The sequence below is a fragment of the Achroia grisella genome, unplaced genomic scaffold, assembly GCF_030625045.1.
Source record: "Achroia grisella isolate CSIRO2021 unplaced genomic scaffold, CSIRO_AGI_Agris_v1 utg1573, whole genome shotgun sequence".
Classification (NCBI taxonomy): Eukaryota; Metazoa; Arthropoda; class Insecta; order Lepidoptera; family Pyralidae; genus Achroia; species Achroia grisella.
The window spans coordinates 1,958,214-1,983,508 of NW_026712655.1; the positions used below are offsets into that span (position 1 = coordinate 1,958,214).

At 30.8% G+C, this 25,295-nt stretch overlaps 2 protein-coding genes across 2 annotated transcripts; one reads left to right on the forward strand and one right to left on the reverse strand.

Moving 5' to 3' along the window:
• Positions 1-2,307: 2,307 nt before the first annotated feature.
• LOC131841118 (putative inorganic phosphate cotransporter) lies at positions 2,308-7,411 on the forward strand. The gene is made up of 9 exons (XM_059189367.1): positions 2,308-2,410; positions 2,860-3,062; positions 3,531-3,767; positions 4,027-4,236; positions 5,109-5,276; positions 5,591-5,807; positions 6,122-6,243; positions 6,667-6,783; positions 7,107-7,411. The coding sequence occupies exons 1-9, from the start codon at positions 2,308-2,310 to the stop codon at positions 7,338-7,340; spliced, it is 1,611 nt and encodes a 536-aa protein (XP_059045350.1). The 3' UTR covers positions 7,341-7,411.
• A 248-nt stretch (positions 7,412-7,659) lies between these two features.
• On the reverse strand, positions 7,660-22,796 carry LOC131841075 (coiled-coil domain-containing protein 96-like). Its single transcript, XM_059189311.1, has 9 exons — positions 22,683-22,796; positions 21,950-22,025; positions 20,903-21,077; positions 20,259-20,382; positions 12,250-12,396; positions 11,009-11,210; positions 10,331-10,506; positions 9,129-9,233; positions 7,660-7,859 (listed from the first exon to the last, which is right to left on the reverse strand). Exons 1-9 carry the CDS (start codon positions 22,695-22,697, stop codon positions 7,725-7,727), a joined length of 1,155 nt encoding a protein of 384 aa, XP_059045294.1. The 5' UTR covers positions 22,698-22,796; the 3' UTR covers positions 7,660-7,724.
• Between the last annotated feature and the right edge of the window lie 2,499 nt (positions 22,797-25,295).

Sequence of the window (25,295 nt, forward strand, 5' to 3'; positions counted from 1 at the left end):
GCACCATTGATGGATAATAGGATGAGCGTGATGCAGGGTCACTTAGTCCATCGTAGCAAAATAGCCGCAGTTTTCATTATTAACAATCCCCTCACGCCAAAAAAATATCCAATTAGTTTGCTCTAGTATCTTTATATAAATTATAAATTGTTGTTACATAATCATTAATTACAATTCATAGTAAGGTATATTATAATTGTAATATTATAATAAAATTTCAAGTAAAGGATGGCAGGAATCCACTAAGTGTGCAAAAACGTGACTTCCCATCGATTTTAGTGATTTAGACCATCAAAATGGCTCATAAGCTTAAAGTCACCAGTCGAGCAGAGAATTAGGATTATCGTAAACTAGACAGAAGGTTAAAAACTAAACAGAATGAGTGTAATATACTTTTTAAAACTTATTAAGTAAAGTATGTTTTATGATTTGGCATCGGATTGGATTGAAATAATATTATACCATCTCTGTGAACTCATCTGAGTTAGTCCGATGTCTCGTTAATTGTCGGCCTAAGGAAACGCTTAGATTAAACGTAAAGGTTTAGTAATAAAAATTTAATTAATTTAAAGGCATATTACAGCGTAGACCGCTAATGTCACTGTGGCTTAGGTCATTGTTATATATATCTGTCTGTAATTCGAATAAACGACTTGCTTACTTACATAGGATGTATAATTGAATCAAACATAGGCAAGGGGTCCTTCTGACGTTGCACCTGACATTATTTTCTTCGTTCATTATCGGTGTTGATATCACTAGAGTTTCCGTCCAAAAAAAACTCATGATTTTTGACGTCAGGCAACTTCGAATTCAGGACTAATTTTTTAGTTTAGTTTTTAGGTTTTAGTCCCAAAAGTAAAATACAAGGGAAAACTCTTTAACATATTAATATAAATCTGTAAAACATAAACAGCATGATCATAATAAACCCGTGTCTTTCTTCGTGGTATTCTGATTAACAATAGTTTGCAACTTTTTAGTTGCTAAACCGTTGGGGTTAAAAAACAAACTTACCTTATAATAAATTAGTGAAAACCGCACTCAAATCGGCTCCTGAGATTCCGCACACAAAACAAATATTCTAAGAGTCGTTATTTTGAATTCTATTACTTTGATAAATTCCACCATTAACAGTTTTTCTCATGTATTCATAATTACACAAACAGTTATTAGTTTACCTTTTGATTATTTATAAAATACTTTTACTTATATGGAAGTATAGTATAGTTCATACATTATCTCCAACATACAAAAAAATGTTTAATTTTATGTTGGGTATTGTTAACAATTTCAATTTAATCGCCCATTAACAGATATTGTTAGTCTACTTGATCCCGGTCAGATAACAGATAATTTATGTAAACGAGATCACATATATACAAAATCACGTACTTATTTGATGTTATAAATATCATCTGTATCATTAAATAAATAAGATAATATATTAAAATATAGAGTAGTATATTATGTAAACGCTAAATATGAAATGATTGTAATTATTACATAATTCAATAATTCCGCTTATAGTTTAAAAAACTGAAAGTTACATGTTTGTTGGAGATTACAAAATGTCATTATAAATATATACATATAAGAAACATTTCACTGACCGCTGTCTATATATATAATGTAAGATATATGAAATTTAATCAATGTATCAATACCATAAAACTATTAAAAAAATATGTCTCTTTGTCCGTGGGTTTGTGCGCGCTAATATCAGAAATGGTTCAACGGATTTCAGCGCGATTTATAAAAAAGAAAGTAATAGTAAAAAGAACAAAGGTTCTGTTGAGTTTGTCATCCTTAATCAATCATTTCAATAAATAAATTCCAGCATTTAATAAATTTTATAATTTACTTATAGCTTGGTCCCTGAAACTAAAATTCGTCGTATTCTTTTACACATATACAAATATATGTACAATAGAATAATATTGTTTTCTCCTATTTAGCTTAACCAGAGAGAATACATTTAAAAAATCCAGTAAATAGTTAAAGCATTAAACTAAACTAACTTTTTCCAATTACGGTAAATTGGACAGATAAAATAGGTGCAGAATGGCATCTCAAATAAATCTATCTTACATTAGAAAATTTCAAATATAAGCAAATTATAAGATAAGAAGTGATAACGATGTATAAATAGTAGCTACTGTTTGTACTTGAAAATACAAATACCTTTATTTGCAGTAAAAAAAAATATAATCATCATTTTAAATGGTGATAATTCATAGGTAGAAGTCTTTACAGTAGTACTGAAGTGTTTTAATTTAAATGTAAATTTAAATCAATTAATAAAAAATGGAAAATGATGAGCAACCGGTACCAGTGCAGAAACTTCTTGAAGAAGAGGAAGTAGAATATGCTAAATCAGAAAATACCTTAACTGATACTCTACGATCATGTAAGTAACGAGATAGATGTATTATCCACAAAAGAGCATTTAATTTTTAATATTTTTAGTAATCGTAATAAAAATCCATATATTTAAATTTTTACAGAAATTGAAAATCATATTTGATGATTTTCAAATAATGTCACAGTAATTTTATTATTCCCCATTCCTCCTGTCACATCCAATCACATGTTAATTAATATTTTATATCACGATTTTAGTATTAAAATACAAAATATGAATTTTATATTTTGGTATTAAAATTAGTATATTGTGAGAAAATCTAGAACCTTATTCTCAGGAATGAGCGGTGTTTTAGATTTCATGATATTTTACAGAAAGTTTCTTTATCATCCATTTGTTACAATATCACACTTTTGTCGTCTCGTCTCCTTCCTCCACCGTAAACATGTTACGTAGTTTATAGATGTCCCCTTATGTGATTTATATACTTATAGGTTGCTTCGTCCCTCAACGTTATATATTAAGCATCACAGGCTTGTTGGGAGTATGCAATGCATATACTATGCGTGTTTGTCTCAATTTAGCTATCACTCAGATGGTTACATTCAACAAAACTTCAAACAATTATTTCGATGAAAACGCTTGTCCCAGTGATAATGTAATAAACAATATTACAACATTCGACATTGAGAAATCGGTAAATAAATTTCTTCTTTATAATATTAAGCTATTTCTGAAATTTAGGGTTTAGAAAATCATTCGGTAAAACAAAAAAAAATCGCGATAATATTAACCACATATGAGAAATATGTACATATTAATAAATCGTCAGATTGATGATCAGTACAAAACATGCGTACGAAGCTAAGATGCGTAAGAAATTTTGTGTTACTGAGTGCAAAACATCTTGTTTCTCCTCTCCAAGAAATACTTCAGTTATATCTTAGCAATATACAGATCTTCAGTTGATTAAAAAAAGTGTATTTCTTTATGTTTTATTCTATGAATAATTTACCATAGCAATGTAGCGGTTTTCATATATTAGATCATTTTCTATTAGCATAGCTTAGAAAAGAAACTGCTTAGCGACGAATTTTGATATAACCTCGGTGAAAAATATTTAATTTGAAAATCGCATATAAATATTCTTCTTTTCATATTTCAGTACAAAACCTTTGACTGGGATCAGTCTACGCAGGGCCTTATATTAAGTGGTTTTTACTATGGATATGCAGTCACACAAGTGCCCGGTGGCTACTTAGCTGAGAGATTTGGTGGTAAATGGATTCTGGGAGTAGGATTATTGAGTACAGCTATATTCACTTTCCTCACTCCTATTGTGGTCAACGTAGGTGGTGCAACGTGGTTGTTCATACTTCGATTTCTGCAAGGAATGGGAGAGGTACATATATATCAGCAAAACAATCTTAGAATTATAGAACTTAAAATAAACAGAACCAAAATACTTTGACATGTATGGTGTACGCTGTATATTTTGGTATAATTGCAGGAGGATTTCCTATTTTTAAACCACTAACAATTATTTTACCAAAATAGCCATAACAAAATATAATAAACTAAAATAGATATTTAAAAAAATATAAATTTAAAAGTAGTGAATTACCTACTTAAGAATTTACTGTGTGTTTTCCTTTTCATAGGGCCCAACTATGCCAGGTCTCATGCTTATATTAGCTCGATGGATACCTCCTCAAGAAAGGTCTCTCCATGTAGCCCTTGTCTTTGGAGGAGCGCAAATCGGAAATATCTTCGGTTCCTTCATGTCTGGTATTCTACTATCAAATGGAAGGGATTGGGCTTATGTGTTTTATTTTTTCGGTGGATTTGGAATTGTATGGTTTATATTGTGGGTAAGAGGTATAAGATTTTAAATAGGAAATTACTATTTGTCTATATCAATCAGAATTTTTAATGTTCCTAATAACTCTAAAATATAATAATAATTTCCTTACTATCCCTTAGAACTTTGTAAGATGGAATCAAGCATAATTCTGTTATAAATATTCTAGAATATTTTGGGGTTCTATATAAAAATATTATTACATTTAGACGATCTCATACTGAAGATAGTGATTTATACACTATCATAAAAAAAGACTATAGGATTGGAATATATGCTAAACAGTAGTTTAACGTTATCAGATATACTATGAAATAAACCTTTTAACAGGTAGTTATAATCTAACAAAACAAATATAAGCACATATATTTACATAGTTCAGCTCCACCTTGCTATCGGCCACAATGAATGTAGCGCAACTAATTAGCTGGATAAACACTGCAAATTCTATTCATAATATTTTAATAACTTCAGTTTTCGTTATAAATTTTCCTCCCCCTACCTTACAGACCAATATTGACTTTTTATTCATGCAACCCAGTAAATATATTTGAATGTTTTTGTTTAAAACAGTTTGCTTCTGTTATTATATTCAGATGATATCTAACAAAAACACTCGCTTCTAAGGTTTTAGAATCGGATAATTTATGTAATTATTTAATACTAGGGACCAACATCGACTTTGTACGTAAATTGCATATGTGCAAAGTCGATATGTATTTCTCGAGTGCAGAAATGTTCAGTTTTAAAAAAAATACATCCCACTTTACTTGTCAGCTCCTACTTTAAAGGTCAATGTTCAATGATATATCAAAGATGTTTTTATTCTATCAAAAATTCAAGTCTAGAAAAGATCTAACGTTTTTTATATGCCCTTTTTAGGCTTTATTATGCTACAGTACCCCAAATACACATCCATACATCTCGAAGAAGGAGTTAGAGTATTTGAATAATAACGTCACGATTGCTGAGAATCACAACGCTAAAGATCCAGTACCGTGGAAAGGGATGTTGCGGTCGGGACCTGTCTGGGCACTTATATTCGCTGCTGTAAATATGATTTTCAACTTTGAATGTTTTGTTAATATTTTCTAATATTATAGCGCGGTCAATGATTTTTTAAGTCTATATATCCACTTTTAAGTTTTGTAATAATTTTGGATTGACATAAAATATTTTAGCCATGTAAAAGGGGACGACGAGTATTACACTAGTTTCAGTACTTGTGGATTCTGCTGCATGTTTTCTTCAAGTGTCTTTACCGAGGAGAAATTCGAGAAATTCTCAATCCCGGTTAGTTTAGTACATATTTATTTCATCACGATTGGAATATTTTTTAATCAAAAAGTTGTGATAATTCGCAGATTGGTCACGATTGGGGTTACTACATAATGGTTACGGATCTTCCAAAATACTCTCACGATGTTCTCAAGTTCGATATAGCCACCACCGGTACACTGACTGCCCTACCCTATATTGCAATGTTGGTTAGCTCAATACCATTTGGCATGATCTGTGACTTCTGCATTAAGAAAGGTTGGCATTCTGTCAAGACTGGAAGAATTATTTATACTACAATAGGTGCGTATATATAATCTAGTTTTTTATATAACTGAAATAGTAAAGAAGCTGCTTGCTAATTCCATCTGCCCGTGTCAAGCTGAACTCCCAGTAAAAGTATTTTTGAACCAATCAATATTGAAACCTTCAAGAGTCATATTTTCCTAAAATAACAGCAAACAATTGCAATTGACAGGATCGGTGGTTTAGTGATTTAGCACACTGTTGTCTTGTGTTATTATTATTACTCTAGTTGTCCTATGTAATAGAATTTAATTAAATTACATGTAATAAAGTATTGAAATTGTAAAGTTGAAATGATTTAATATTTCCAGCTGCTACGGGTCCTGCTATTTGCATTGTCCTAGCATCATATGCTGGATGTGATCGCATTGCTGCCATGGTTTACTTCGTATTATCTATGGCACTTATGGCCGGTTTTTACAGTGGTATGAAGGTGAGCATTTTTATTTATATGTTTCACGCGTCTTTCTCTAACATCGATTAATAAATATAATATTTACGTAAGCGTAATGATGTCACAGTAAGTAAAGAAAATTTTACATATGAAAGTATTTTATGTATAAAATTTTCATTACTTATTGTACTATGTACGTACATACATAGTATATTGGCACATAGTACCTATATACTCTGTAGGTAACAAACGTTAACTAGAGCCAATCCTTTAAAACGGTTTTGTTTATCCTTTTTTTACTATTAACATTTATTTATTTTATATATTATGAGTTCCTATTTATTTAAAAATTTAAGATATATGTTTAATTTTTTTTTTATTTAGGGTTAAAGCTTTATGAATAAATATAATTGTAGAAATATTAAATGCTATATCTGTATAAATCCATGTATTTAATTCAAGGTGAACGTGTTAGACCTTGCTCCCAACCACACAGGAACTTTAACTTCACTTCTAAATACCATTTCTACATTTGCTGGTATGTTATTGCCGTACCTGATTGGATTGATGACGCCAAATGTGAGTATTTTGAAACACGTCGTTATCCTTATATGCTATATACACTGAGCTAAGAACAGGGAAGCAGTACATTCGAACTAAAATTATATGTGTAAGTTCATTCCGAATAGTTTCTTTAGCAAAATTTAAGAATGGAATCACTAGACCACATTATTAACAATTCCCTTCTCCCTAAACTATTCTTTTAACATGATGTACAATTTAGATCATAATTTTGAGGCATAGATGAATTATCAAAATGGTTAGTAACCATTTAAATAATTCAACTATGCCTATATTTGAAAGTATTCCAATAGTTATACAATTATTTTTATTTGTTTTAGTCTACACTAGTAGAATGGCGTGGTGCATTCTGGGTGTGCTTCGCTGTGCTAGTGGGCACTAATGTGGTGTACTGCATTTGGGCAGATGGCCAGCAACAGTGGTGGGATGACGTCAGGCAATTCGGGTATCCACCGAACTGGAAACACGGACCTATTATTAAGGAAAATATTCCTGACAAACAAGAATCTGAATCTGAAAAATTATGTCAAGACCAAAATGATTCAAAATGTTAATTATTTAGTTTACTTATATTAAATATAGCGAATTTTATTCATAGATATTCAATTAAAAATGGATATTTAAAACTGTGTTCATTTACAAACAATAACAGAATAACATTATTATATGTTTAATTAGTCTAAATAATATGATTATAAATTATATTCTTAATAAATAATTATTAAAATTTATAATAATAATTATTATTTATACTCAATTTAAAGATCTAAGGATGTAATTCTGTGGACTCAAATAATAATAGACACTATTAACTTGTTTAATATATAATATAAATAAATTTTTAATTCATTATTATAACAATAAAGTGGATTTATAAGGAATAATATTTATATATATAGAATAATATTTTTTTATAATTTCAAACGTCTGTTTCAAAATCAGACGTTAGTATTGGAAGCCTCTTGGTTTGTGCCACGTTGTAGTTGCATACATTTTCGTACCTCTCTCAACTTGCGAGTAGTATCAGCAATTTGTTGTTCCAGTAATTCTTTTTTCTGTCTTAATTTTCCCACCTGAAATATTAATATAGGAATTTAGTTTGAGATTCTTAGATAATAAATATACATATGTATATATTATTTTAATAGATATTAAATAACAAATGAGAGCGTCGTGGGTTAGTAGCCTTGTGAATGTTCGATAGATTTAAATATACTCATTGAAACCAGAGATATCGACCGATAATGTTTCATAACTACTCCATGTAAGACAACAATCTTGACTATATGTTTCTGTTGTTACTATAATAAATATCATTAAAACAGAAAAAAATATTGTTTCATCATTGATAAACTACAATTCAATTTGAAAATAGTAATAAACATTCAGTTATTAGTAAAATATAGAAATAGTAATATAGAGATCAATTTACGAGACTCCACTTACAAATACTGATGTCTAAGTAAAACATCAACATCAGAGTCGTAAAATATTATGAAATACGTTTTCATGACATTTACAGCTCCCCAAGGCTATTGCGAATTCTCAATGTAGACATAATATATTTAGATGTACTATCTACGATCCTATATAATCAATCTATAACAAAAATGCCAATGAAAGAAAATATCAAATAAATAGAATTTATCTATGGTAACGTACCAAGTGTCTAATATGTAAATTTATTAACATTTATAAAACTTTATGTGATCAGTAACAAACACTTATTATACGTTTAATTTGTCCATACATATTTTATTTAACTGTGATATTTATTTTCTTCTGTATTATTATACTATACTATTTAGATACTTGCTGATAATTCTAAAAGAACCTTCTGATATCTACCATTCATAATTTTAAACTAAATTTGTACTTCTCTTAATTAATACAAAGGGCAAAATGATCTCAGCCAAGTTTTAGTAGTGAAGTATTCAAATACATACCATCTTATTAAAATCAGTAAAATCGTAATAATATATTCTAATAATAACAATATGATGAAATCACAGTATGAGAATTTACAATATTATTTTAATTTTGATTATAAATTTAAATAAAATCTGAAAATAATCTAAAATCAATCATAAAATTAAGATATAATCATATACATTAATTAAATTTTCAAGCTTGATTCATTATTAAAAAATATTTCGCTATATTAATCTTAACTACAAAGATAGAGCTGATAACCGAACCCGAGAAAAACTTTCGTAAACTAATACTAATAAATTGAACTCCAACCGCATTTATAAAACACTACGTATCTAGTCCTATGCAAAGCTGGTTGTCTTAAACTAAATAATTTGTACTGATGCAATAATGATAATACGATCTATAACCTCGTCTGTAGCGTCTTGGAAGTCACGCAAAAGATCCCTCCTTGTCAACATGCCCGCTTTCATTCGTTCTGCTTCAAGCGACCAGCGTAGTCTGTCGCGACGACTCTATAAATTAAAGAAACATTTACGCTGTAATAAACTTTAGTCAACATTTATTATCAAATATACTGGTGAATATAACTAATGATGATATAACTAATGAATATAACGAAATGTACTAAATATTGGATATTTTTGTGTGAAAGGTAATCTAATCTAATAATGTATTTTTTTAGAATATTGTACTATAAAAAAATGCGCACTATTTATTGGAATTAGTGTACAATTTATTTTACAATGTAGTGTTATTTATTTTAATTGTTTTATTTATATACGTAATAACAGTATCTTGCATGAAAATCGAATATGTATAATTGAGCCGCTTTTGTAATGAACTCTCTACGAGTGAGTCTAAAAGTAATATTTTTTACTAATGTACAGATTTTGAATAATTTTAATATAGATACTATTTTGTTTTATACCTTAATAATATTTTTAAAATTTCTATTCAAAAATTATATGTCATACTTAGTTTATTTTAATCAAGGGTACCTATATGTATATTTGAGTAGAGAGTATAATATGTTTAATATACCGAATGATTGATTCTAATTTATGGAGAGAAATAACTTGACAGGTTGCCATGCATACGGTCCTCTGGCGACTTCAAAACCCTCATCCATTTCAGGGGCATATTACATAATAGGGTACGTCAAAGGAAATTAAATTTTATATAGGTGCGCATAAATAACATTCCATTTCCACTCATATTATGTTTTCAAACCATTATACTATGCATATCATTAAATATATGTAAACACAGCATTAATTTTGGTAATTTAATATTCAATGATGTATCCCCGTCATACTATTTTTATTTCCACTTATTTACTAATATCACTTGTAGAATGTTTATAAAGTCCACAAAATCAAATTATGGTATTATATATTTTTTAGTCATTCTTGTGTAGTTCCATTTTATATATTTTAACGGTTAAATGTACACTTGTGAATCAGCATGATTTATAAATATATATTTATTACAAATGTGTAACTATACAAAATTTACACGTTTACTATAGAATTCAGATAGAATTTCTTTCAGCGTAACTCCCAAGAGCCTCGCTTCTTTATTGTTATAAATATATATATAATATACGTACCTTTACTTGTCCGAGGTCTTCTCTAGCGCGTAGAAACTCTATTTCTGCATCACCCAGATCACATTCGGTTGTATCAATTACTTCATCGGTGTGATGCATTTTTTCTCTTATATGAGCTAAGATCTGATTATGCTCTGTGCATTTAGTACGATTTCTTATCAATTCATCATCACGCTCTGAAAGTAATATAATGATTTTTTTAATATTGAATACAATGGAAAAAAATCTTATCTATTACTGAAAACTGCATTAAAATCCGCTAATCTGTAATTTAAAAGATCTAAGCGTACATATAGTGATAGCGATATTGGTTTATACTACGTAAAGAAGGTAGCTCTTGATAAATTATGTTATTCATATTTAGGCATTAGCTGTGTTTCTATTATATTGACTTAAAAGGTTCCAAATAAGTCTATCTAATAAGTCTTTCACATTATTAACTCTATTTACTTATAAACAAATGAAAAGGATATAAAGTGATAAGTGGCAAAAATATATAAAAGTAATGTGAAGTGAAGTTTAAGATGCTTCCAGAATAATTTTGTATATACATATGCACTTGATCTTAAAATCATTCTGAAGATTTCAGGTAGTTTTGCTTATTATCCCAAAATAAGACACGTACAAAACAATACGCGTGATTGTAGTTTTGCTCTTTAAAATTTAAAGGACACTCACCTTCAATTTTAGTCATAAAATTCTGGTGATCTATAGATAGCTGCTCGTATTGTGCAACGTAAAGTCCCGGACCAAGCATTTCCAGTTTTCTCACAATCGCTTCCAGTTCAGCGACAGCGTTTCTTACTCTGATATATCGGAGACATAAAGCAGAAGATTGTTCACTTTTACGTCTCTGAAGGGTCAAGAAACGCTCCACAGTCTAAGCAAAAAGTTTATATCTAAGTAAACTTTGTTTTATTAATACCAATATTTAAAAATATCACAGTCGCTACATTGTAAGTTGAACAAAAATTTTAGCACATATTACAAATATTCTATAAATAGGTATTTATATAAATGTATAATATAGAGAAATATGTAATATGTAATGTACAATAATTTACTTAAGTACATATACATATAGTACTTATAATCAGATGGGCTGTCAGGTTATTTGTCAATTCAATGAAATATAATCAGTATGTTTCATAATAATTGTTATATAATTGCTATACTACCTAAGATCTATCAGTGACTAGCTGTGAATAAAATTCGTAATTAATTTTAAGTAAAGTACTTTTTCCGAGTTAATTAACTCCAATTTTTGTAATGGATTGTATCATCAATCATCGGGACGGTTCTGTGTTATTGTTTATATTTTAGCATAGAAATTAAAAATATAATTTTCCACAAACGTTTGCAGTCACATACCGTCTAGTCTCTTCAAAAAAAAATATTATTTTGTTTCATTTCAATATAATTATTTATAAGAAAATAAGACATAGAAATCTATAAAATATACCTAAAGAACATAATGAATATATATTTACTTAGAAGGTCCTCATAGAAAATATCGTCTGTCTAATTTATTGTTAGGTACTACTAACAGAGCCTAGTAATATCAAATACATATATTATAAATGAACAGTCATTTTATCATAATAATTAAGTAAAACCGAGAATTAGGTAGAATACTTTACTAATAAAACTTACCAGTTTCACCAAGAAACAAAGTGTAATTTTGAATATAAAGTTTTAATTTCTAAAAAATAGATCACGTGTCCGCCTAGCTTGAATGAAATGGTTTTCAAAAATCATTGCTTTAAAACACTGCTTCTTAGCAAAACTGGTGAATACAGTTACATGCATTACTCGGCTTGGAGTAGTGCAATGAATGGTATTCAGTTTATGGTATCGAGAAACCTACGAGAATAATGTATTTTTTTAAATTCCTTTTTAAAATTACCGTTTATATTTACCTTATCAGCTATTGGCTTTCCTTTCTTTGAGTATATAAGCCCACTACCTGTAGACCTTTCTAGATGTTGTAGACCATTGAATTTCTTTTCCGTGTTTTCCAATTTGTCTTCATATTGTATTTGCACAGCATGCACTTTAGATTTTATCTGTGACAAGTAATATTCTCAAATATCACTTAGGTAATTCAACTATCGCATCCAAAAATAGACATAGGACATTTAAACTTACTACAAAATAGGATAAAATAGCTATTTGACTATTGCTGTTGGAAGTTTAATTAATTAAATACATATTGTTTTCACATTTATATATACTAGTTACCCGCCGTGGATTCACACTGGTATATCAATTAATTTACATAAGTCCTTAATGTATTACGCACCTAATCATTCTTCAGAATCGTGAAGAGAAAAAAAAAACACAAGAAAATTTATTTGAAATTATCGCAAACATACAGAGAGACATGGTGGGATATATTTTTATTTTATTATTGTATTTTATGTGGTCAAATATAACGGTCACGGGTTCAATTCCTATACAGTACGAACATTAGCATTCATGAGTATTATTATTTGTATCGTTCTGGATATATTTTTCAGTCTTCTTGTATAATATAACTTATTGTATATATAACGTACAAATGGTTACCTTAATGCCTTTTGGCGTTCGTAACCCGCTAAGCCATTAAGATTGAAAGGGTGAAAAAACTAATTATTTCTATATGTTAAAGTTGATATCGATGCGAAATAAAAATACAGCGCTTTGTAGGAAGGTGTGTAATGGAATGAAATGATGGATGCAATTTTACAGAGATCGCAATATGCACGTAACATAAAAACTAGACGACGCGCGCCCCGCTCCCCGCCTCACCGCATCAGGAACCAGTTATTATTTATATTGTATTACGGTGAGGCGTTAACATACTGGGCCCCCTTGAAAGCTGGTCTTTCAAGGACTCAAGTGTCGCATCTTGATTCTTCCAGGCAACATACTTTAGAAACGGCTCTTCTCAGGATGCCCTTTTTTGTGATTACATCAATCACTCTCGTGATGCCATCTGATCCAGGATAGAGTTTTACAACACGACCAAGCAGCCATTTCATAGGTGGAAGTTGTTCATCTTTAATTATAACCAAGTCATCTGGTTTTATTTCTTGACATTTTGTACGCCATTTCACTCGTTCTTGTAATTCAGACAGGAATTCCTTGGACCATTGTTGTCGCAATTTTTCAATAAGCTGGTATCGTGTGACATTGTTCCTTTCTATAACTGGTGAAGGTAATGAAGTCAACGGACGACCAATTAGAAAATGCCCAGGAGTTGAAGGAGATAAATCTGATGGGTCCGATGATAGTGCAGTCAACGGACGAGAATTTAATATTGCCTCAATTTGTGCGAAAACGGTAGTAATTTCCTCAAAGGTTAAATTTGCATTGCCTATTACACGCTTTAGGTGAAATTTTGCCATTTTTACGCTGGACTCCCATATACCCCCAAAGTTAGGCGAGTAAGGCGGTGAAAATTTGAAATTAATGCCTTCTTTACATGAGAATTCGCTTACATCATTATTTGCCCTTGCTAAAAGTCTAACTAACTCTCCATTCGCTCCTACAAAATTTTTACCATTGTCGCAGTATATTGTATGTGGTTTTCCGCGACGTGATATGAATCGCCGCAAACAAAGTAAAAATGCCTGAGTGCTTAAGTCGGTAACAACTTCTAAATGCAAAGCTTTAGTGGCGAAGCATACAAATATACACAAGTATCCCTTCGTAGTTTTTGCGCCTCTACCCTTGCGGTTCAATATATAAAATGGCCCTGCAAAATCTGTACCACAGGTTTCAAATGGGAGCGCTGGAGTAACTCGTGACCTTGGTAAACTTCCCATGAGAGGCTGTAAGGATTGTGCCTTGAAGCGTTTACAAGTATTATATATATAGTATATTTACTGTCTTTGTGGCTAATTTTCGTCCGCCTAACGGCCAAAATTGTTCGCGGATCGAGCTTAATAAAAGTTGAGGACCGCAATGAAGCAATCGAAGATGTTCCCTTTCAAAAAGTAACTTTGTAAATTGATGATGAGGGTCAATTAATATGGGGTGTCTTTTTCCGTAGGTACATTGTAACGCATTTTGTATCCGTCCACCGACACGTAAAATGCCGGAAGAATCCATAAAAGGATTTAACGAAATAATGTTGGACGTTTTTGAAAGTGTTTTGTCTTTAGAAAGAATATTTATTTCATTAAAAAAGGAATCCTTTTGAGAGTGTTTGGCAATGGTAAGTAAAGATTCATATACTTCTTTATTAGTTAGTACCCCTGTCAACTTATTTTCAATATTTTTACAATTGTATAAAAATCTATGAATATATGCAACAACTCTCTGTAATTTGTATAACTTTGAAAATTTATTAAACGGTATTATATTTTCGATAATTTCTTTATTTTGTACTAATAAAATTCTTTTTGTTTCAGGTACCGACGTGAGATTATTTGTACTATCTACTGGCCAATTTGTTTCAGGTTCATACAAGAATGAAGGACCCTCCCACCACAACGAAGATGTAATAAACTGCTGTGGCGAGACTCCTCTAGAAGCTAAATCGGCGGGATTTAAATGGGTAGGTACATGCCTCCATGCATTTTGATCAGTAAGTTTTCTTATCTCTTCGATACGATTACAGACGTATGTTTTTAGTGTTTTAGGTGGCGATTTTAGCCAAATCAAAACAATAGTGGAGTCACACCAAAAAAATGACTTAGATATTTTTGCTTTCAGAGAACTTATAACTTTAGAATATAAACGTGCGCCTAGAAGAGCTCCTAGTAGTTCAAGCCGAGGGATAGTAAGTTCGGGTTTAATTGGAGCTACTTTAGCCTTAGCGCAAAGTAATTTGATATCAGTAATGCCAGTTGTATTATTGTGTGACTTTAAATATATGCAAGCACCGTATGATGTTTGTGACGCGTCAGTAAAACAATGAAGTGTAATGTTTGTGGGCTGTTCGCACATTACGTATCTTGGTATTTCAAAATCATAAAATGTTGACAAATTGTGAGAAAATTCTAACCATTTTTCTTTTATTACGTCTGGAACAGGTTCATCCCACTCCAATTTCGAAAGCCATAACTTTTGTAAAAGTATTTTAGGTATTATTGTACATGCAGAAAGTAGACCTAAGGGATCAAAAACCTTACATGATGTAGATAAAATAGTTCGTTTAGTTACATTTGTATCAATATTTAACTGTGTATAAAATTTTAATTTGTCGGTACTTGGTTGCCATTTTAATCCTAGTATGGAACTTTCCTTACAAAAATCCTGTGTTTGATCAATTGGAGTAATTTCTTTTAATAAATCAGGGACATTGGACCGAAATTTGTGTAATGAGAAACAGCCCTCATTTAATTTTTGCACTACTGCCTGCACCGATTTAGCTAATATTGATTTTGATGAGCTTCCCGTAATCAAATCGTCGACATAAAAATCATGTTTTATAACGTCGGCAACAACTGGGTCAGTGCATTCTTCAGCTAGCTGAAGTAAGCATCTGGTACTGAGAAATGACGCAGCGGCTGTTCCATATGTTACAGTATTAAGTTGTAAAGTTTTTAAAGGAATTCGATCATTATCTCTCCACAAAATTAATTGTAAATGTCGCTGCGAATGGTCAATTTCAATTTGACGATACATTTTTGTAATATCTGCCGTAACGACATATTTATTGTATCTAAATCGCAATAAAATAGACAGTAAGTCGTCTTGCACAACTGGACCTATCATCATTAAATCGTTTAGCGATTTACCTGTATCTGTTTTAAACGATGCATTAAATACTACTCTAAGTCGGGTTGTCTCACTGTTTTCACGTATAACCGCGTGATGTGGAATAAAATATCCGAACTTAGGTCGTTCTATCTGTGACAAGTGTCCCAAACTCTCATATTCCTGTATGAAGTTGGAATAGTCTATTTTGTGACCATTTCTTGCCAATCTTTTTTCTAAATTGTAAAAGCGTTTTCTAGCTATACTGTGTGATTCACCTAAAACGTTTTCGGGTGGCTCGCGAAAAGGAATTGTAACCGAGAACCTACCTGAAGGCAAACGTTTAGTATATTGTATAAAGTGGTTTTCACAATATTCTTCTTCCTTCGATAATATTTTTGTATTAGATTGTAATTCTTCTACTTCCCAGAATTTAGCTAAAGATTCTTTTATTTCTTTTGTAAAATGGCAATGAACTTTTGGAGTTGAAGAGTATGGATTACCACCAGTGGGGCCAGCAACAAGCCAACCAAATTTCGACTCCTGTAAAGTAGGATTATTTTTACCCAACTTAATTTGATTTGGCATAATTAAGTCCCAATAAATGTCTGCTCCTAATAAGAGGTCGATTTCAGATGGACAGAAAAATTTTGTGTCAGCTAATTGTATATTGGATGGCATATTTAGTTTAGCAACATCTACTAATACACTAGGCAATTTATTTGTAATATGTGGGATTACTAAACAGTCTACTTTTACTTGAAATGAATTTACGCAAGATTTCAGAAGCAAGTTACAACATTCAACTGAGTTAGTTATGCAGTTGTTCACGCCTAAAATCGGTATATTAGTTTTTCTACAGAGAATATTAATTTTGTTTTTTATTTTTTCAGATACGAAGGAAGACTGACTACCGCTGTCGAGGAGAGCCTTCACTAGGTGAGTTTTGTTATTTATCGTGTCTACTACTTCTATTTCAGCTGTGCATAATAACACCTGACCTGAAACAGAGGCAGAAAGAGAGACTTGCGACTCACGTGGCAAGAAGGAAGAACTAGTCGTTGATTCCGCAGGTAAGTTATTTTTGTTAGTATTTTCATTGCGATGTAATAATGAATTGTGTTTTCTGTTACAGATTTTGCAAGCACTCAAGCGGCAACGAGAATGGTGATGGCCAGGACGCAGACAGTTTTTACAGAGTTTGTATTTACTAATTGTAGTTGTTTTGCTATCCATAGACATATTTTTGAACTGTTCACACTCGTATAATAAATGATTACTATTGCAAACAACACAATTTCTTTTATTTGTAGCTACTGAGGACGTAACAAAGGACCTTGTAGGTTTGTTTTCTTTGTAAGTATTATGTTTTTCAAGTTTAATTGAATCAGTACGACCGTGTTGTATGGTTTCTAAAATATTAGCTCGACTACGTAAAAATTCAAAGAAATCAGCTAACGTAGGTGACAGATCCAATGAATTACGATGCTCCTCCCATTTGCGACCTGTGGCTGGATCCAGCTTCGAAGTCATAATATAAATAACCAAAGTATCCCAAAATTGAACAGGTTCTTTTAATTCCTCCAAGGATCTCAAGTTTTTTGTGTAATAATCTACCATATAACGTAGGGATTTGTGTGATTCTTTTCCTAATGCATCAAAACTAAATAAACATTTAATATGATTGTTTATTAATATAATTTTATTATTGAATCTATCACAAAGAATATTCCATGCTAAATCATAATTGCTAGAGGTGAAATTGATGGACTTAATAACAATACTTGCACTACCCTCTAGTGACGAACGCAAGTAATGAAATTTATTGATTTTCGGGATGGAATCGTTGTTGTGAATGAGAGATTCGAAGGTATCTCTGTATTCTAGCCATTTCAGGTTATTTCCGTCAAAGGAGGGTAGCTTGATGGTCGGAAGTCTAATATTACACATGCTGTACTCATTGTTAGTTTTTATAGAATTATCTGAGCCTTGAGAGGGAGGTCTATCGGATTTACAAGCTGACTCCAAGATGTCCTGTGCTATCGCGATTGATTTACAAAATGAGCTTTCGATAGTGTCGCGTTCCTCTAATTGTGGGGATATATTGTCAGACGTGAGAAGCTCAATTTTATTTTGTATGTCGTCAAAGGAAGAGAATAATTCCTGTAACCGAGATAATTTTAACTGAAGCTCGTTTATTTGTAGCTTTGCTAAAGTTTTTGGTTCGACAAGTTTTACAATGTCTATATATTTTTGAAATATAGTAATTCTAGCTTTTATATTACTTCGTAGTTGTGTATATTCTTTTAACTCCTTGCCGTCTGCCATTATAAATTGTAAATTTAGCAGATTTGCAAAAAAAAATGGGCGATTGGAGAGTTAGCAAAACACAAACAAAATGAAAAAAAAACCAAATAATAATAAATTAAATTAAAAAGAAAATAGATGTAAATTTCAAACCGTAAGTCACTAAGTATGAGTGGACTGGCAAATACTCAGATATGATGCAAGCGAAGTCAAACGGCCGCGTCAGCACTCAACCAACAGCGCGGCAGGTGGCGCAGGGAATTTGTCAACAATATCAGGTAGTTCGTCTTACTGCGCCCATACAATGATTGTCGCCGATTACAAAAACCTGGAATTTACCATAGTACTAGCTTATATAATTGTATTGAAATGTTTTGTATTTATTGTAAATTAATTTTAGTAAAAATTTACACTATATATATAGGTAATAAACCAATTACACACAAATCTTGTATATTGTAAGGCCTGTATGAGTAGGTATTTGCTTGATTTTAAGGTAGATTAATATTTATGTATTGTATTTACACAATAAATGATTATCGTTATTTATTTTACTAATATACCTATTGCTTATTACGTAGCAATATCCTATTTTAGTTATATTTCGCAATTTTGTAATGATATACTATAATTTTAATGAATTTTAATTGTAACTTTTGAAAATATAAATATGTATTTTAGAAATATATTCAATTCTACCCAAATAACACGATTGTTACTTAATTTTATCTTAAATAGTCACAAAACTAAAAAAATGTAGTTTTTAATGCTAAAATATGTGGGTGTTAATAATAACAAAATGGTGCAAGCGCGTTCGGTTTTACACTGTAGTGATATTAAATACAAATAACTAAGTACGTACCTATTGAGGCAATATTAACTTGTACTGAAATTTAAAACACTAATTATGTAATTATAAATACTCAAACTGGACATAACTTCCCTTTTGATGGCGTCGATAACCACAAATTTCGTTCAATGCACACAATAGGCCGGTAATTGCGTAGTTGATTATTGCAATTTCTTATTTTTCAAATCTCCGTCAGCTCGTCGCGTCGTAATTGTTTATTTAGATGCTTGATTGAATATTAAAACCTTCGTCAGCCTGCACCGAGTCCAGAATATCACGTCGGGGTCACCAAATGTTAAAGTTGATATCGATGCGAAATAAAAATACAGCGCTTTGTAGGAAGGTGTGTAATGGAATGAAATGATGGATGCAATTTTACAGAGATCGCAATATGCACGTAACATAAAAACTAGACGACGCGCGCCCCGCTCCCCGCCTCACCGCATCAGGAACCAGTTATTATTTATATTGTATTACGGTGAGGCGTTAACACTATATACATATTATGTGTGTATTTTAGGAAAAAATATAGAGTTATTTCTATTGTCTAGTACCCATACTACCAGTTAAGTAGAGGTTGCAACTAGATGGCGCTGTATGAATTATACCGAGATATCATTATTATTCTATTCTGTTACTCACAACTTAAATACGTATTTTTCTATGTCCAATTGAGATACTAAATCAGCTGTTTATGTACCAATCAGAGCTTGACATATTGAATTGACCGATTGAGTGCTAAATCGTGTAGCATGTACTTAGATCTTTTAACAGATTGCTAGTGAATATACGTATTTCCAATTTACTTTATGCTTGATATATATCTCTATTTCAGGCTTAGATCATGGGAAGTATATTAACTGTTATCAGCGAGGAGTCCATGGTAATTTGTTTTTCAGAGCATATAATTAAATTCAGAGTATTAAGATAATCGTGGCCTAGAGATCTTATAGACCGAGTTCGAATCCGACCTATATATTTTTGGTGAGTCTTCGATAACAGAAACAATTGTTATAAGTAATCAATTATTGTGGCAATAGTGATCATAATAATAAATAGATATAAACTATTATGATATCTCACATCGGCAATTTCCCTTTCTTCTTTTGCTTTTAGTTCTTCGTAGGAGAACAATTTTTGTTGATATTTGTCTTCTAAATCGACTGCACCTTCTAATGGCTTCAAAACATGCTCCAGTTTTCTTTTTCTAATAAATAATGTTATTTGTTAATCTCGTAAAAATTTATATTGTATATAAATTATGTATAATAGAATTGTTTGTTTAAACAACCAATTTAGCTTAATTAACTATAAAAACACATTCAGGTGGTGACAATAATAATACGTATACATTTCCAGAATATCGTATACAATATTAACATCACAATTTGGAAATAAACCGGAGTGTACAAAAGAGAACTTATTTTCAAAATAAAATATATAACTTATAGCAATATGAGGTTAGGATTTTATTAATACTAGAGGAATAACAATATGATGTTAGTGAGTTAATATCCTCCTCTTATAAGGAAAGTTTTGGGACTCACTATGCGCCCTTAATGAGTTGTTATTGATATAATAAAGACTTGATAGCTGAAGAAATCGAAATTATTTTATATCAATCTAATATTCTAAAAATGTAGATTTCTTTAAACAACTCACGTCTTTTATATAAATAGATAGACATTACTGTTCTTAAAGAAATAATATAAACAAATCATTAATACTTGTAATATTCTGCTAATCTCCGATGTAGTATATTGTTTTTCATTTGTAATTGATTTCTGTCAAACGTGAGGTTTCTATAGGCTTGTAGATATTCTTCTCGATTTATTGCAGCTGCAGTACCAAGCCCTCGGCCTATCTGCCCTGCACTTTCATCTTTGTCTTCCTGGTCACTATCTGTTATTATATTAGAGATGATAATGATAATAATAATAATAATAACCCTGGAAAATTCACGCAGCATCATCCAGTACACAGGTTGTGTTGTAGGTATTAAATAACTGATAGAGGTACTTATACCTATATTTGGAAATATATTTATAATAGACATAGATAACCCACAGACTAATACAAACAATCATACTTATGAATACAAATATTTGTACAAATGTGAGGATTCGAACCTGCGACTATAAGGCTACTAGACTATAGAGACCGTCCATTATATGCGTATTATTTCTGATAGTAATACTCAATTTTGAATGCTAATATAAAGACCTAAAATGTTATTCTAAATGGTTTAGATCTTTAAATTAGCATTTATAATAAACATTATTGTACACGAAAGTTTCTAAAACCATAATTATATATTCAACTTAATTCACTGTAATGGGAAAGTAGCATCCTTAATTAATTTTAATTATGTACAGAATGCAGGGTAAATTCTAAAAATAGACGTCCCAATGGCGCCTGTTACAGACTTATCATAATATAACAGGATAAGAGGTAACTAGGGAAATAAAGCATAAATGAATAGAGCGAGAGTAGAGAACATTACAAAGTACTCATTGTAAGACGCTAAGTTTTACATGAAAAGCTTTGTAATTTCTGTAACAGAAAACTAGTTTACTCCGTCTACTTCAAATGCTATATTTTTAGATACAATACTCCATATCCTCAGATCTTAACCTTAAAATTTATCTTCACTTCAAATTTTATCAGGAACCTTGCAGCCGTTTACATAAAGATATCAGACAGTCATATAGATAGAGATATATATTTTCATATTTGCTATATTAGTACGGATATTATATTTTATTAGTACTCACCACTAGAACTACTCGAGTTAGCACCAGTATCAACCTTGCTTTCAGTACTTGATTTTTGAGCCTTTTTACCACTTTTCTACAATAACAAATTAATTATATGAAATCTTTTAAATTAAAATATTAATGTTAATGTAAAGGCCAGGAAGCACAGGGTTTGGTCATTTATTTCTCGATGACGATTATGTGATCGGGCACCTAAATTGTTGAATCGATAAAAATACTTCTAGCTGTCTCATTCTTTATGTAAGGGGATTACTTTCAGATATATGGATTTCATGAATGTATCAAACTAGACATATAATTCAGGGTTTAGAGAATATTATCAATTCACTGCGTAAGTGTGTGTAGCTCTAGTATATTATATTATATAATGAACTCATTATAATATATATGTGTATATTATTGTATAATATATATGTATATATATATATATATATATATGTATATTATATTATTATGAGTTCATTATGCCGATCGAACTACTAGAACTGATGGCAGTAGATATTAAGAGGCAAGATAACATGAATGGACTAAACGTCTGTGGGAATAAAGAAAGTAAAACTATAAACGGTACAAATCTAAAAGCATTACGTGGTTTAACAGCCCCCGAGACATAAAATAATAGCACAGAAATCCCCCAAGGATATCGTGCTGTGACAGCCAACTCTGACATTGTTCGCATGTCACGTAAGGATCATTAATTAAATTGTAGGGTGGATTACATTAGGCATACCTTAGACTCGGCCATATCGCGTGATCTCCTTGAATCACCGACTTTTATTGATCTGACAACTGGAATTATTTTATTCCATTATCTGTTCACCACAACATGCGAAAACGCGGAACGGTCGCCTTGGTTACTAATAAACAAGTATTGAACGATATTTTTTAAGGACTGAGAGTACTAAAGAGCTTATTTAATGACATAATAGGCAAGTTTAATATTTTCGCTGCATAGTTTCATGACATAATAAAATTATATATGTATACACATATGGATTAGTTGCAGCATAACATCTTTGAGTTTAATATTCTTTAATTTACAGAAGGTATATATTGTTTGATTGCCATCATTGCGGTATAAAAAAATAGATTTAGTTGTAATCGTTTTGTCGTATATCTCTATATATCTCTAATAAATAAGTAGTGGCTTCATGAAACATAACATCATTTTTGAGATATGATAATTTAGTAAACAAATTTTTTCTTAGCAGGTTGAAATCTCTATTATTACTAATATTCTGTGAAACTAACACGAGAATGCCGCATGTCAATTGCATAATTAATCAATAAAATTCACCGTTTACCACAGATACTATGTAATATTGATAGGTATGGGTTACCTCATTGCGATGTAATAATTAGACGATTACATGCCTTCTGCACTATGGCGAAGAGATGAAATAATGTGGGGGTTTTAGTCGGTAGGAATGCAGCCATATCTCCTCGTCAAAACCCTGAGGCCAGAGGTCGCGGGTCACCAAAATGTACGCAAAATTTGTTTGGTTATTTAGATAAAATATAGCCTCAGGCGATTTATCTTTAAATAACATTTCTTTTTTAGCTGTTTAGTAATAAAATGGTACCAAACGTACACACACTTTTTTATGAATAGTATTAGTTGAGATAAGCAATAAGTATGCATAGAATTGAGAAATTCGTATTATAGTATGCTGAAAATGACAGTAAGTCAATAATATCTCTATTTTTCTGAATTGTGTACCATTATATGCGTTGTCTATTCCTGAATTATACCTATCATGTTTACTGTATTGACTCGATTTGGATTTCTTGTAATATTGCTGAAATAAATAAAACTTATTTAAATATGAAAGACACTTGACTACTGTAGAAAACCTCAATTGGGCACACGGATTTATATGTATAATGGTCTATTTACTTCTTTGTAGTCATTATTGAGAAAGTATTACGTAATATCTGAGTAATAGTATCTACACGTACTGATACAATCAAACGGACTCTATCTCTTTAGCTTCATCAATGTTTACCCAGCGATTACTTTCTGTAAAAAATTTTCGAAAATTTCTTGATATTAGAAAGACTTTCAGAAATTGGTGTTTATTGTTCACAAGGTGATCATTTGGTTTTTTTTCAGATATAGATATCTGTATAATATTCCACCTCGTGATACGATATATCTTTTTGCCAAATTTGCTTGAGATTTTATCAGCTTAGTTGTGAAAGAGAACAAACAGACATACTTTCATATTTATAATACTAGTGTATACATAAAGAGCATGCATGGGATTTGCAAAGATAAGTAAATGAATAGATTTTCTTTATATTTGTTAAAAATACTATTGCTATATTTTACATTAATCAATCGTTGAAATATTGATGTTAAGTCAAGACGAAACATGTATTTTATATGTTAACAGAGGATTACTATACTATTATTAAAGTATTTATCAAACTACTAACTAGTCAACAAGTTGTGTCGTCTGAAATAAGAAAAATTAGTGAAGAATAGGGAACAAACATCGTAGAAACGAAGATAATATTAGAGCTAAGATAATATTACATTTCAACTTTATCTTGATTCTTCATGATTCATTACAAATGACGAAAGACCTGCCGTTCAAATCTCTAAGGACATCTTTATCTAGAATAATAGACCCTTCAGATTGATTCATTTGCGCCCCGGCTTTTTACTTCGCCGTTTTTTTAGGACACTAACCTTTGTTGACGTTGGCAGTGTCACCGCTTGACTCTGGGCGTTTGCCAGCTATTCGACAATGAGTATACAGAAATAACCGCCGTCAAAAAGTGAATTTGTTTTTTATGTTCTCAAATGTTAAATCTGCAACTCTGCCACAATTCCGACTTTCATTACCGCAATCGAGATGAAAGTTTGATTGATTTGTTGCGGTTTGCAGCAGGTGTATGTATTTTCTTTACATTGTTGCTATTCGTTGATGACGTTGGAATGTTACATTATTTTTTCAATAATTTGTTTGACTTTATTATAATGTAGATAGTATTGTTAATAATATAAGTAGTAAATATTATAAATAAATCACTATAGGATGTGACTTAATTAACTTTATAAATATTGCCTATAAGATAATATTTTTAACAATGGTACGAAAAGAAATTATTCTTAAAAGGCATTCGCAAAGTCAGTATAATTTTAAAGGAAATTTATTATGTAAGTCAGGTAGTGAATATTTAAACTGGGAGATATCAGATAATGCTGTCATCATAATGATTATTTTTACGTGAAAAAGTTAGTGATTAGTACTAGCTTCCAAGATATTTGAAGATATTCATGTGCCGAAATACTAAAAAGGAACATATAAAATAAAATTAGGGAATGATGAAATAA

Excerpts from the sequence above, each read along its gene's own strand:
- LOC131841118 (XM_059189367.1), top strand. The coding sequence starts at position 2,308 with ATGGAAAATGATGAGCAACCGGTACCAGTGCAGAAACTTCTTGAAGAA. Across the intron at positions 3,063-3,530 it reads CATTCGACATTGAGAAATCG|TACAAAACCTTTGACTGGGA; the intron begins GTAAATAAATTT and ends TTCATATTTCAG. Across the intron at positions 4,237-5,108 it reads TTGTATGGTTTATATTGTGG|GCTTTATTATGCTACAGTAC; the intron begins GTAAGAGGTATA and ends TGCCCTTTTTAG.
- LOC131841075 (XM_059189311.1), bottom strand. Across the intron at positions 20,383-20,902 it reads AGATTAGCAGAATATTACAA|AAAAAGAAAACTGGAGCATG; the intron begins GTATTAATGATT and ends ATTATTTATTAG. Across the intron at positions 7,860-9,128 it reads TCCAAGACGCTACAGACGAG|GTGGGAAAATTAAGACAGAA; the intron begins GTTATAGATCGT and ends TTAATATTTCAG.